Source organism: Bufo gargarizans, chromosome 4 (assembly GCF_014858855.1).
Source record: "Bufo gargarizans isolate SCDJY-AF-19 chromosome 4, ASM1485885v1, whole genome shotgun sequence".
In the NCBI taxonomy this organism is placed as follows: domain Eukaryota; kingdom Metazoa; phylum Chordata; class Amphibia; order Anura; family Bufonidae; genus Bufo; species Bufo gargarizans.
This window is the reverse complement of record NC_058083.1, coordinates 404,765,624-404,779,011: the sequence shown is the minus strand read 5'-3', so window position 1 is coordinate 404,779,011 and position 13,388 is coordinate 404,765,624. Positions and strand designations below refer to the sequence as shown.

The window sequence follows — 13,388 nt, the reverse complement described above, 5'->3', positions numbered from 1 at the left end:
CACCCGTACGCTGATCACGTGCCTAAAACCCTGGCTTTCCCTAAGATGAGCCCTAGATAGTGAACAGGGCGGTGGGAACACTAGTCCGCACCACTAGCTCTAAAGGAAAACACCAAGGGGAGGACAGACAATACAGACTCAACATATAATCCCAGGTGGGCGACAACAGGAGACAGCAAAAAGCCCAACAGGGATCCGGAGGGTAGCACTCTGGAACAACAACCAGGATTCACAGCTCCAGTGGGTCAGTATAGAAGTCCAGGCAGGAAGCTCTATAACTGGCAACTAGAGAAGTGTGAGAGGAGAATATAAGGAGGTTGGGAGTGGCAGACAAGAAACAGCTGAGGAGGAGAAGCTACGGATCCCTGAGTGAGACAAAAAGGATTGCAAGGCAAACACAGAAAACAATCACTAAGAAACAACGTGATCTTTAGACATAGAGCGCGCAGCCACCCGCTGCGACTTCCTGACCCCGGGTATAACGGAGTCAGACGTGGCTCTTGACACCCTCATGACAATTGGACTCAGATGGCAGAGGATATGGGTTGCTTCACCCAAATATCCTGCCTCATTCTAATGTGTCTCTTTCTTTCTGTTTGCTATTTCAGCAATCATTATGTATCTAGATAGATTGCATTATTGAGGACCATCTGTCAAGTCGCTTTTGATTATTCGCTTTAGTTTTGTTGTATATCCTTTATCGCAACTCTCTGCCGCTTATGTGTCTAAGTGCGGTGAGTCTGCAGTCACTCCACACTAAGACACTTAGTCCTGCATGCACCTAACCTAAAATCCGAACTGCAGCTCCTCCAACATGTTTCGCCACAGATGTGGCCTCTTCAGGGGAATGGAGCTACTGTAACATCGAAGTCACACAGGGGAGTACCTCTGTCCGCCTGTATCATCTAGAAATCATTTATGGCCTTTCCCTGTTCGTACAGTTGGTCCAACATATGGAGGGTGGAATTCCGAGTGGAAATGTTGCATAACAGCTTATGTTGGGGGACGCCACTCTGCTGCTATAGCTCAAGGAGGATGTGCATGGCGGTGTACGAGTGGCTGAGGGGCATGCAAAGTATTCTGGCCATTTTTAGGATGTCTTGCAGATGGGTGAAAGACTTCAGGAAACGCTTGACAACCAGATTGAACATGTGCGCCATGCAAGGCGCATGGCTCAGCACTCCGTGACGCAGCGCTGACACCATGTTCTTACCTTTGTCGGTCACCATGGTTCTGATTTTGAGTTGTAGTGGAGAAAGCCAGGATTCAATTTCTTGATGAAGGACACGGAGCAGTTCCTCCCCTGTGTGACTCAGTTCTCCCAGGCAAACTAGGTGCAGAACAGCGTGACACCGCCGTGCTCTGCACATGTGGAATGCTGGTGGAGAACTGTGAATTCACTGAATTGCCCCTGCAGTGGAGGCTGAGGACAAGGTGGAGGATGAGGAGGCAGAAGCGGAAATTGTCACAGGACCAATGGCGTGAGAACGTGGAGGCGGAAGCGGCGTCAACTGGCCAAGTTGCTGGTTTGGCTGGGCAGGAACCACATTTACTCAGTGGGCCATAAAGGACATATATTGTCCTTAAGCATAGTTACAGCTCCACACGTCGGCACTGCCGTGCACTTTGGCAGACACGACAGGCTCAAGGACTGGCCCACCTTCTGTTCTTCATATGTGTGCAGAGCTGGTACTGCCTTCTTGTTAAAGAAATTACGCCTTGGGACTCTCCACCTTGACTCGGCACAAACCATCAGTTCTTTGAAAAAGGTGCAGAGTCCACCACTTGGAAAGGGAGGGACTGCAGTATCAGCAACTTGGCTAGGAGCAAGTTCAGCTTCTGCGCCATTGGAGTGCATACTGTTGTCTCTTGGCAATCGCTTTGGTGATCGATTGCAGATGGAAAGACTTACTAGGAGGAGGAGCAGGAGAATCGGGACCAGCAGATGATGTGAAGGAGCTGGTGGAGCCTTGACTGCCTGAAATTGGGTGCTTGCCACTGGGTGATGCAGCTCTGTATATGTTGATGCAATCACCCTGGCTATGCTTCACCTTGTGCCCACAGATTCGACAAATGGGCATGGTTACCTCCCCTGGCGTCTTTACAAAAAACTGCCACACCGCCAAGTAGGTAATTTTAGCCACAACATTCCGCACTGACTGACTGCTACCACCTCTGCCTCCGTGAACACCTGCACCACTACTTTCCGGGCCAGTAGGCTCCTGCGAAGTGGGTGGTCTACCCCGGGCACTTTTGGCTCCAGACCTCCCACTGCTACCACCCTGCTGACTCCCGGCCATGCTACCGACTTGCTAGCTCCGGCGCTGCCTCACGTGCAAGCTGCACCCTCTTCTCCCGATGACGGTGGTTGGTTGTTGAGAGGAGAACAGAGGATAAGGTAGGAAGTTAATGGAGGAGCAGAACAGGCTTAGTCCACAATGTAACTGCTATTTTAGCCCCTTGGCTCTGGCCAGGCTAAGGCAGTATAGAGAACAGTATTACAGCAGCACAGCACAGACCAGTGAGTCTACGTCTGGATTTAGAGAAAGTCTAGTGGAGGTTAGAGCTAAATTAGCCAATGGACTTTACAAGCACGAGTGACCAGTAGGAACCTAAAAGTAACTGGACACAGCCGGATGATTAATGCGCAAAATTATCCTTTACCACATGCCTCTATGGACATAGTGGACTGTAATTCTTCAGTGAGCATCCTTTCCAAAGAATTGAGCAGAAGACTGATGCCTGCCATTAGGGAGCTGCCCTGTGGATTGCTACTGACCAGTGAGATTTATTATATTCAACACTTGAGTGCTAGAGAATGGACTTAGCGCAGACTTATATAAGAAAGAGCCCTTTTCTTGCCTGTTAAAGTAAAAGTCTTAGGAAAACTGACAACTGTCAAGCCTGTTACAAGGATTACAGCTAAGCCAATATCTAAATGTCACAGTGTAGGGGGAGGGGAGGAATGCCAGAATGAGAATAGAAGGAAAATGACCAGGAACTAGGCCTCAAGGCTAGGGAAAGGGAAATGGTGACCACCTAAGGAAACCCTAAACCTAGCCCTGACTCCTGTCAGTATGAATAGACCCTGAAGGTGGTTATATTCATACAGCACAAACTTAGACACTAGTAACCCTGAAAATTCCTAGGATTAGTGACAGGGTTTGAGACTATTGGTTCCTTCCCGGATAAACAAACCAGCGTCTCCCTGAGGCCTAGTAAACAACGAGCAAATGGGAGCAACAAAATACCAAGAGAAGTACACTTATCTTCAATAGAAAATGGAAAAAGTATGAGGACCACAAACCAGCTCTTCCAACTCCAGGCAGAGAGTATCAACTGCATGGTATGAAGTGTGAGTCTAGACTAAATAGAGGAGCAGTAATGACCACAAGCTACACCTGAGACAAGAGGTGTGGTCATTACCAACAACAACACTGCAACAAGTGAAAACAGGCTGTCAGATGACCTAACGTGTAGCCAGTCTCTCAGATCTTCTAACCTCTGTCACTGGAGGGACCGTGACACTGAGTCATATCTTTATGCCATATAAATGAAGTGTACTGACTACCTGGAGACAAGTGATTTAAGTAAAAGTTCAACAGTTTTACTATAACCGACTCCTCATCTTTTCCACCACCAATCTTTGCAACTAATGGTGCTGGCGTCACGAACAACTGGGGTCCCAGCCTTAAAAGCACCCTAAACACCTATACCATCAAGGGCACCTCAACTACCATCTGGCCGGTGATCCCTGTAATAGAGGATTTAGTGCTGTCTTAACCATCACTGCATGCCAGACCAAGGAGCTACAAAAATCGTGAGTACGACTACTACCCCCATCAGCCCACCGTGCGCTCACAGATTGCCCCTGCGGTCCGGTTCGCTGCAGCAACACCAGCTCCCACACCACTCTCCTCATCACTACTTGCCATCCTACCGGAGGAAGCGACGGGTGTCTCCTCCAGATCTTGGCTGGGCAGTAGCTGCTGAGTGTCCTCTAGTAGCTCGCCCTCGCTGTATAGTGGAGCTGAGCCCACAGCATAAAGTACTTCTCTGGCTGAGGGAACAGAAAAGCACTGAGGCAGGTTGAGGACAGGTGAGGGCACAGGGCCATGCCAAATAAGGGTTGTATTTCACGAATCCACCGACTCTTGGCTGGGGTGTCTGATGTCTGAAGTCGAAGATCGAGACAACCATTCAAGAACTGCTGTGTTGCTGGTCAAGACATGACCACTAGCTGACACTAGTGGTCATGTCTTTCGAAGTGATCCCTGCTGCCACGCACCCTTACTCTTCTGCGACCTGTGCCTGCGCCAGAAACATTTAGGCTTGTTTCCCTGTGCAGGGCCTGTCACCTCTCTGTCTGACATACTGTTAGATCAAATAAGTAAATAAAAAGGAAATGAATACACGCCAAAAAGGGCTTTAATTTTCTCACTTCACCACACAACAGCTAATAAGCCCTTTTTCTTTTTCCCCACTAATACATGCCAAAAAAGGCTTTAGAACATATATATAACTGCACCGCACAAGAGCTAATAAGACCCCAATAACAAGAATGGTTTGCTGGAATTACAGAGGCATTGCAAATCTTAAATGAGCAACAGTATAATATCAATTTGGATCCGCAGTCAGTGCAGCAAGGTGTAATAGGATTGTTCCTATTACCCAGGCTGTAAACACCCCTATTGAACCCTGTTCTGCTTCAATACTGTGGAATAATTCCTCCCTATCCTTTCCCTACACTTCTAATGCTCTTTCCCTGAATTTCTATGGAGCAAAATATAAGTTTTAAAGTCTTTCCTAGCACTGTCCCTAGCACCTGCTAATGTCTCTCCCTGCACTTAAGTACACTGGAAAATGGCTGAATCCAAGATGGCTTAGGCTATTTATAGGGCTGCCTGTGACATCACAGGGCTGGATGGCTGCTGATTGGCTGTATGCATGGCATTGTGGGTGATCCCTCGTTCCCACAGTTCCTTGCTTCATGTCCTAACATGTGCAGCAGCTGTTTTAGGACAAAATGCGATTTGTTACCACGAAGCGTGAGGAAATTTGGATTTGGTGCGAATCGAATAATTCCTGAAATTCTGATCGAATTCCACTTTGTCAGCTTCGATTTGCTCATCTCTAATTATGATCCTGAATACAGATGATAAGAACTTTAGCTGAATCTCTTGAGGAGACATGAAGTACAGAGAGGACAGACAGGACAGGCTGTGGTAATGTGTTGATGTGGTAATGGAGACTGTAAACAAGTGCTGCTGCTCATTAGCCCCACCCGACCCTCCTCTCATGTCTCGTAATGATCTCCTTTACCACAGAGATTCACTTGTCTTCAGGATCATAATTCTTATCAAGCAGAGCAAAGAGGAGGATGAGGCAGCACTATAGCTCATTGTGGTGAATTAACTAGTCCTCCTGTGTGATTAGGACAGGTTTTGTGTGTAATGATAGGACGGAAGCCATTTTATTTCTCATAATGACTGTCCCCTAGACAAATCAAGCCATTCTAAGTAATGAAAGGTATTTATGAATATATTCATTATAAAATAATATTTAAGTATTTTTTTTTTTTTTTATTCCTGGAGAACCCCTTTAATTCTTTTGCCTTGTTTTAAATGTACCACATTAATCAAAAGAACGATTTATTTTTCAGAAGCTAAAAGTTGAACCTTCACCCAGATTCCTGGGGACACACTTGAAGTATGACAACATACCTCAATCATTTTTTGATAAGAAAGTAAAGGTGAGTTTAGTCTCTGATCTTGTATAATTAATTATATGTGTATATTTCTTTCAGTAACATATTGGACATGTTTGTGAGAAACACTGTCCGTTGCAAAAAATAATCATTTAGCTTAGTGGTTAGCCAAGATGGTTGCTCCTGCCCCTCCCCTAGAGTTAATAAAATAATGTGAAATTATGATCTAATTCCAGCCATTTGCTGTCAGATAGCCGAGGGAGTAAACTCCGCAGGTTCACACCTCACTCAGTCAGCACGGAGGCCAACTCATCCTACAGGAAAAAAAATATGTAGGAGCTCTGAGCCATTGCCCAGATCAATCAAAATCCATCAGACATCATGGGGCCAAGACGGACATGTTTGGGGGTCAGGTGCTGGGAAGGAGTGATACAGAGATCTCCCCGCAGGATCCTAATAACGGCGCCATGTTTGGTCCCCACCTGTAGCCGGCACCCAGGCGGACCCGTTGGTCCCAGAACCATCTCACCATGCCCTTCTAGTCTGGAGCTATGGGCCCTCAAGGGTTTTGTGGATCTTTGGCTACCAGGACCAGGAAGGAGGAGTGGACTCCTCCCAGAGGCAGGGAGGGAAGTGGCCGACTACAGGTGAAAAGGCCCATGCAGGCCAGAAGCCAGGGTCTTTCTCTGGAGAAGGTCACATCGAGGACTGTGTTTGGAGGGACCGTGGACAAACTGCTGACATCACTGCCCCCATGAGACTACAGCCAAGCATTACAGCACCCCAGAACTCATCGTAACCGTAAGGCAATTAAATATATAATTTAATCTTGTGCTGTCCTTGTATCTCGATCACAAATCCCCACGTCCGTGTTTCGCCATAATTATACACTACTGTGGGTTGGTTTCTCACCCTATATAATCCCGTTAGTGGACTGGGCTTAAATCAAACGAGAAACTGGTGGAAATCTACCGGGCTGAGAAAGCGCTGTTTCACTGGGGCAGTAAAAAGGCTCTCTCAGCTTGTCAGGGTTGTCAGCAAGTGTGGAGTTACACCGGAGGCCGCGTAGATCGCGTCCCTCACCCCCCTGCCTCTCTGTGCCCGCGTGGACAGGAGGCGTCTGTGTAAACTGTATCAAGCTGGCCTTACATGCTGCCAGGGACGGAGTAATGTCACGTCTTGGAAACCAGTGACTAAACCGTATCTCGTGAGCTTGACGCAGTTGACATCAGGCGGGGCCGAGAGGTGCGGTATTAGTCACATATTGGTCCAGGCCAGAGACCAGGCTGCCTATGAGATCCTCATGTAGTGTCCCACTAGGTAAATGTGGGCACTACACAAGGGTCAATTGGGCCACGTTGTTCCCCACCTTTTGTGGAACAGGGTCATTGTATTTTATATTATGTTTTTTATGTGTTTTTCCTGTTATCTCCTGTACCAGGCCTGTTAGGGGTAGTTCCTCCTCCTAGACAGTAGAGGGAGCTAGGAAACCCCCTAGTATATATTGTCAGGTTCAGGACAGGAATGAGTCAGTCTAGAAGGGAGTGAAGCTAGCACTTTAGCTAGAGAGGAGCTGAAGATCAGTTCCAACATGCAGCTAGATAGCCCAGGTTCCTAGCTTGCATCCAGGGGAAGAAGTTGCCTCCTGAGAAACCAAGTTCCTTTAAAAGTACAGTGCAGAGCCAAGTTTATTCCAGACAAACAGAGCTGAATGGCAGAAGGATATTCTACAGCAAGGAGACATATACCAGAGGAAGGTTTCCCTACCCAAGGATAAAGCCAGCAATAGGACATACGGGCCTTGGAGTAAGCCAGACAGGAACAGAGGAAAATACAGCCTGATCTGTAAGTGTTATTCCCTCTGAGTATCTTGCAAGGACTTTGCCTGCTGTTTTATATAAAGCCTGCCTGTTACAACCCTTTACATGTGGAACTGACTAAAGACTGTAAATAGTTGAACTGTTCAGTAAAAGGAAGTTCTGGTTCACTGCAACTTGTGTTCCTCAATTATTCCTACAACAAATCGGTGTGCCACCGTTACCGGCACTGGCGTCACAAACTTTAAGGGATCTTGCCACCGGCACACTAAACCAGAAAGGCCGGACAATCAAGGTAGGCCGGCATGAGGGGTTTTGGGTGCCAGGGCCGGGCAAGTAGGGGTTAAGGTCAGTGTGTAGGGGCATGAATCTGAGTGGTGGGGGTGGAGGTTATAAAAGGGGCGGGCGCATGTGGACCGGCGCCATTTTTAGTGGAAGCGCAGGAGAGAGGACATCTCCCTCCCACCCGCCCCTTTTTGTTTTTTATGTTAGGGGTGGTGGAGTTTAGGGTTGTCGTGGCAGTCGAGGCGGGGGAAGGTCATAGAAGCTGGTGGTCTTGGATGGTGTGGAAAATGGGAGGGCCTCCAGGAGGGGGGCTGGACTCTCATAGTTGGGGCATTTTTGGTTCGTTCAGAGAGGCGTCCATCAGTTGGTGTCTCCGAGCTGGAGTTTTGCGGCTGGAGGCATGATGGAAGTGCCGGGTTGGCGTGTTTTTTATACATGTATGTTAGGAATTTGGGGCTTCTATGACCTCCCTCGTCGGGGTATTTCAATGTTATTGTTATATATATGTTATGTATTTATTTATTTTATTAATAAACAGCTACTGTGGCCGATTTAATCCAACCCAGTCTGAGAGTGTTCATTTGTGGGTAAAGAAGGGGTTGGGGGAATTTTATGATAGTGGTAGTAGGCCCTGGCGAATAACCAATAACCCAGTCATGCAACACCCAGGGCACCTCACCTACCACCCAGCCTGGTCCCTATACACAGAGAATGCCCGAGAGGATCCATGTGCCAGCCTCTCCATCACTGCTGTATGCCTGCCCAGGGTATATAAAAACTGTGAGTAACAATAGCAACCCTCGGTCTGTTAACTGTCCCTGTGACCTCACCATCACTCACCTTGCAGGGCTGCGTACTGCACTCATGGCAGCTACAGAGTGTTGTGAGCAAGCAGAGGCCTCAGAACGTCGTGAGCAGGCTGAGTGCGAGCACCAGCTACAAAGGCTCCAGCTCCAACTCCAGCAGCCCTCCCTAGCCCGATGTTAGTCTCCAGAAATACGAATTCCAAAACTACGGGCGGAGGACTTCCCCCTGCTGGACAAATATGGGGACTTTGACATCTTCTGGTTGGCGTTTGAGACAGCCTGCCATCAGTACCAGCTGCTGGAGGACCAGTGGGTCCGATTCCTAACGCCACATCTCAGGGGAAAAGCCCTGGAAATCTTTGGGTACCTGCCCAGCAAGACCATCCTGAGCTATGAGGACATCAAGCAGGCTCTGGTCTGGCAGTACAACTTGCCCCCTGAGACGTTCCGTAAGAAGCTCCGGAGTTTGCAGCGAGGCCCTACCCAGAGCTGGGCCGATCACATGCGGGCCTTGCTTAGAGCGGTCAACCAATGGACCACGGAATTGGAGCTCACCACCGTCCAGCAGCTGAAGGAGCTTATCCATACAGAGCAGTTTTTGTGGAATTGCCTGAAGGACCTCCAGCAGTACCTCCAAGACCGGAAGCCAAAGGGGGCCTCCGCCACAGCAACCCTGGCCGAGGAGGAGGATGCAAATGAGGCCAGGGCTTTCCCAGGAGAAGTAGGGCTCCCAGGTAAAGCCTCAGTGCAGGGTTTCTCCACATCCAGGATGTTAGAGGGCCAGATTAGTCCATCTGGACTGGCGACTTGGTCGGAAGCCGAGGGGAAGCAGGCACTACCAGCAGTGGCAGCGACCATAGTTGCTGTCACATGCAGTGGGAGTGCTGGGAATCTAGGGGACCCTCAGGGGTCTGATGGCTTTCCCCCTTCCGACCAAGTGGCTGCCGATTCAGACGGAGGCCAGAACACAGGTTCCAGGGACCTGACAGAGGACGTGACAGTCTCGTCTATTCTGGCCATGTCCAGTCAGGGGTTTCAGGTGGTATTATTGGCTGATGCCAGCCTGAACACTCTCAAGGGGTAGGCATCACAGCCTCCCTCGTACTCAGACCTCGAGCGGGTGGTCTGGGAACAAGGACAACTGTACCGGGTCAAGGTCCAGCAGGGATCACCAGAGTAATGGCCTAGGGACCGACAACTAGTGGTACCCTATACGTTTAGGACAGAGTTGTTGCAGGTTGCACATGAGATTCTGATGGCTGGACACCCAGGGGTCACTAAGACAAAGGCCAGATTAGCCCAGCATTTCTACTGGCCAAAGATGGGGGCCAATGTGGTTGCCTACTTCCATTCGTGTGATAGCTGCTAGAGGGTGGGCAAGGCAAGACCGCGCCCCAAAGCCCCCCTGGTAATGCTGCCCATAATTGAAGAGCCTTTCAGGAGGGTAGGTTATGCCACCTGGTACCCGGAAGCGGAAGACTTGTCATCCATTCGGGCGATCAAGGTGGCCACCGCCTTGCTGGAGATTTTCTCCAGAGTGGGCTTTCCCTAGGAAATGCTCACCGACTGGGGGACCCAGTTCATGTCGCAATTGATGAAGTCCCTTTGTAGGCAGACGCAGGTGCAACATCTGGTGACCAGACCGTACCAGCCACAGACCAAAGGCCTGTGCGAACGGATTAATGGCACCTTAAACCAGATGCTTAGGATGTTGGTCGACTTCCACAGGCATGACTGGGAGCGGTAACTCCCACACCTGCTATTCGCCTACCGGGAGGTCTCACAGGCCTCCACGGGGTTCTCCCCCTTCGAGCTCCTGTACTGGAGACCTATGTGGGGGCCCCTGGCTCTGGTGAAAGAGGCCTGGAAGGGAGATATAGCCACCCCTGGAGTGTCGGTCGTCGAGTAGGTCATGTGCTTCTGGGACAAGATGCAGGCCTTGTCGTAGCTGATGCACGATAATATGGAGCGAGCCCAGGCCGACCAGAAGCGATGATATGACCAGAACGCTTGTGAGGGGACCAACCAGGTGGGTTAAAAGGTATGGGTACTGGTCCCCGTACCTCAGGACAAGCTTCAAGCGGCCTGTGAAAGCCTGTACCTTGCGCACCAGCGACTCAACGCCGTAACGTACCTGGTCATCCTGGACCACGCCGGGGGAAGACGGAAGGTTATGGCGGTGGGCCAACAGCTCTTGAAGGGCCAACGGTCCCAGATGTGGGCCACCCTTCCCCCTTCCGGGAGCTGTTCAGCAACAAGCCCAGAAGGACAGAATTGGCCGTCCATCACGTAGACCTCGGGGATCACCAGCCAATCCGACGTTCAGCATATCGGGTTACCTTGGGGGTGCAGAAGCACATGCGCCAGGAGATTGACGAGATGCTGAAGCTGGGGGTCATGCCTGTGGTCCTCGTCCCAAAGAAAGACCGGACCACCCATTTCCGCGTGGACTACAGGGGACTCAGCGCTGTCACGGTTCACCGATGCATACCCAATGCCATGCATCGATGACCTGCTCAATCAGTTGGCTGAGGCAAAGTACCTGACCATCATGGATATGAGCCGGGGGTTCTGGCAGATTCCACTGACCCGTGAGGCACGGGAACTCTCTGCCTTTATCACCCTCTTCGGATCGTACGAGTCCACTGTGATGCCGTTCGGCATGAGGAATGCCCCTGCCACCTTTCAGAGGATGGTCAAAACCCTGCTTAAGGGACTTGAAGGGTACGCGGCCGCATACCTGGATGACATTGCCATCTTCAGTTCCACATGGGAGGATCACTTAGAGCAGTGGTCCCCAACCTTTTTTGCACCAAGGACCAGTTTCATGCAAGACAATTTTCCCAGGGATCGGGTGGTGGGGAAGGGGGCGGGCGGGGCTGAGTGATTCACGCGCATAACAAAGCCCAAGGTGCTTATTAAAATATATAACACTATATAATGACTATATAAACTGACTATGGTCTCTGCTGCACTGTACCGTATTTTTCGCCCTATAAGATGCACCTAGTTTTAGAGGAGAACAATAAGAAAAAAATATTTTTCATTACACCTCAGGTCAGACCAGCAATCAGACCCCCAATGTCAATCAGACCTCAAATCAGACCCCCAATGGCTCAGATAAACCCCCAAACCTTTAGCCATCTATTAGCCGCCAATGTCAGCCATAAACCCCCCCAATGTCAGCCATAAGCCCCCCATTAGCCCCTTATGTCAGCCATAAGCCCCCCTTTAGCGCATCATGTCAGCCATAAGCCCCCCATTAGCCCCTCATGTCAGCCATAAGCCCCCCATTAGCCCCTCATGTCAGCCATAAGCCCCCCATTAGCCCCTCATGTCAGCGATAAGCCCCCCATTAGCCCTTCATGTCAGCCATAAGCCCCCCATTAGCCCCTCATGTCAGCCATAAGCCCCCCATGTCTGCCCAATGTTCCCCGGGTCAGCCATCAGCCCCCAGTGCAAATAAAATAAAATAAACACTTACCTCTCCTGCTCCTAGTCACCATTGCAATCCTCTTCATTCTGCTGTCGGCTGGCTGTGTATAGAGGCACACAGTGTGAGGTCACAGAGACCTCATGCTGTGCGCAGTCCTGCACAGCCGATAGCCGAGCCGTGGACCAGGAAGTGGTGAGTACAGATCCTTCACTGCTTCCTAGTCCTTCTGTACTAATGAAGCGCTTCCATAATGGAAGCGCTTCATTAGTACAGCGTTAAAGACTGCCCTGATCGCCGTGGGCCGCGGCCCGGCGGTTGGGGACCGCTGACCTAGAGCACTTGACGCAGGTGCTCAGGCAGATCCGCCAGGCAGACGGAAAAGTGCCAGCTGGGCATGAGCGAGGTCCACTACCTGAGGCACCGGGTAGGTGGGGGGGCCATGAAGCCAGAGCCCGGGAAAGTGGGTGCCATCGCATCCTGGCCCACCCCCAGGACCAAGAAACCGGGTACTATAGGAGTTTTTTCCCCCACTATTGTAGCCTGGTAAAGCCCCTCACGGACCTCATCAAGAAGAAGCTTGAAGGCCGCCGTCTTGAGCTTCCCTGTACTACAAGCAGCTGACTTCACACAGCCGTTTATAGTACAGAACGACACTAGTGATTTTGGCCTTGGTGCCGTGCTCAGCCAGGTTGATACTGCGGGCCAGGAACACCCCATTTTGTACCTGAAATGGGAGCTCCTGCCGAGGGAGGTGGGGTGGCCTACTCCACGATGGAGAAGGAGTGCCTGGCAATTGTTTGGGCACTGCAACGTTTGCAGCCATACTTATACGGGCGCCAGTGTAACTGTCACGTCCACACACACACAGGGGGAAGGATAGTGACCACTGTGCTCCACCCTCACCCCTGGCCCTGCCTACTTGCCTCACGAGTCCTGATGACAGGGGACAACTGGATGACAGTCCCTTACTTAGGATATGTGCAGGGAAGACAGACAAGACAAAATACGGAACGTGAACGGACCGGGTCAGAACCAAGAGAGCTACGCAGTACAAAGGGTTAAGCAGGTGGTTAATGGTCAGGAGAAGCTGGGGTCAAATACCAGGAGAGTAGAGAAGTACCAGAGGAGTCCGCAAAGAGTAGTCAGGTGGGAGTCGAGGTTACAATACCAGGACGGATGCGCAGTACAGGAGGAGCAGGCAAAGGATCGTCAGGGAACAGGATCAGGTGAGTATTCAGTAGTCCAACAAATAGCCAGGAACCTAGAAATTAACAGGCAACCTGTGGCCAGCAGGCTGCCTGTATTTATAGTGGGGAGGGAGGGTCATGTGACGTGGT

The 13,388-nt window shown here is 50.3% G+C and overlaps 1 protein-coding gene across 1 annotated transcript in view; it reads left to right on the top strand.

The window, feature by feature from the left end:
- LOC122935460 (sulfotransferase 6B1-like) overlaps positions 1-13,388 on the top strand; it is an 80,508-nt gene that overhangs the window by 28,561 nt on the left and 38,559 nt on the right. The window contains exon 3 of the mRNA XM_044291225.1: positions 5,663-5,752. Coding sequence (XP_044147160.1) covers positions 5,663-5,752 — 90 coding nt within the window. The remainder of the gene's footprint in view (positions 1-5,662; positions 5,753-13,388) is intronic.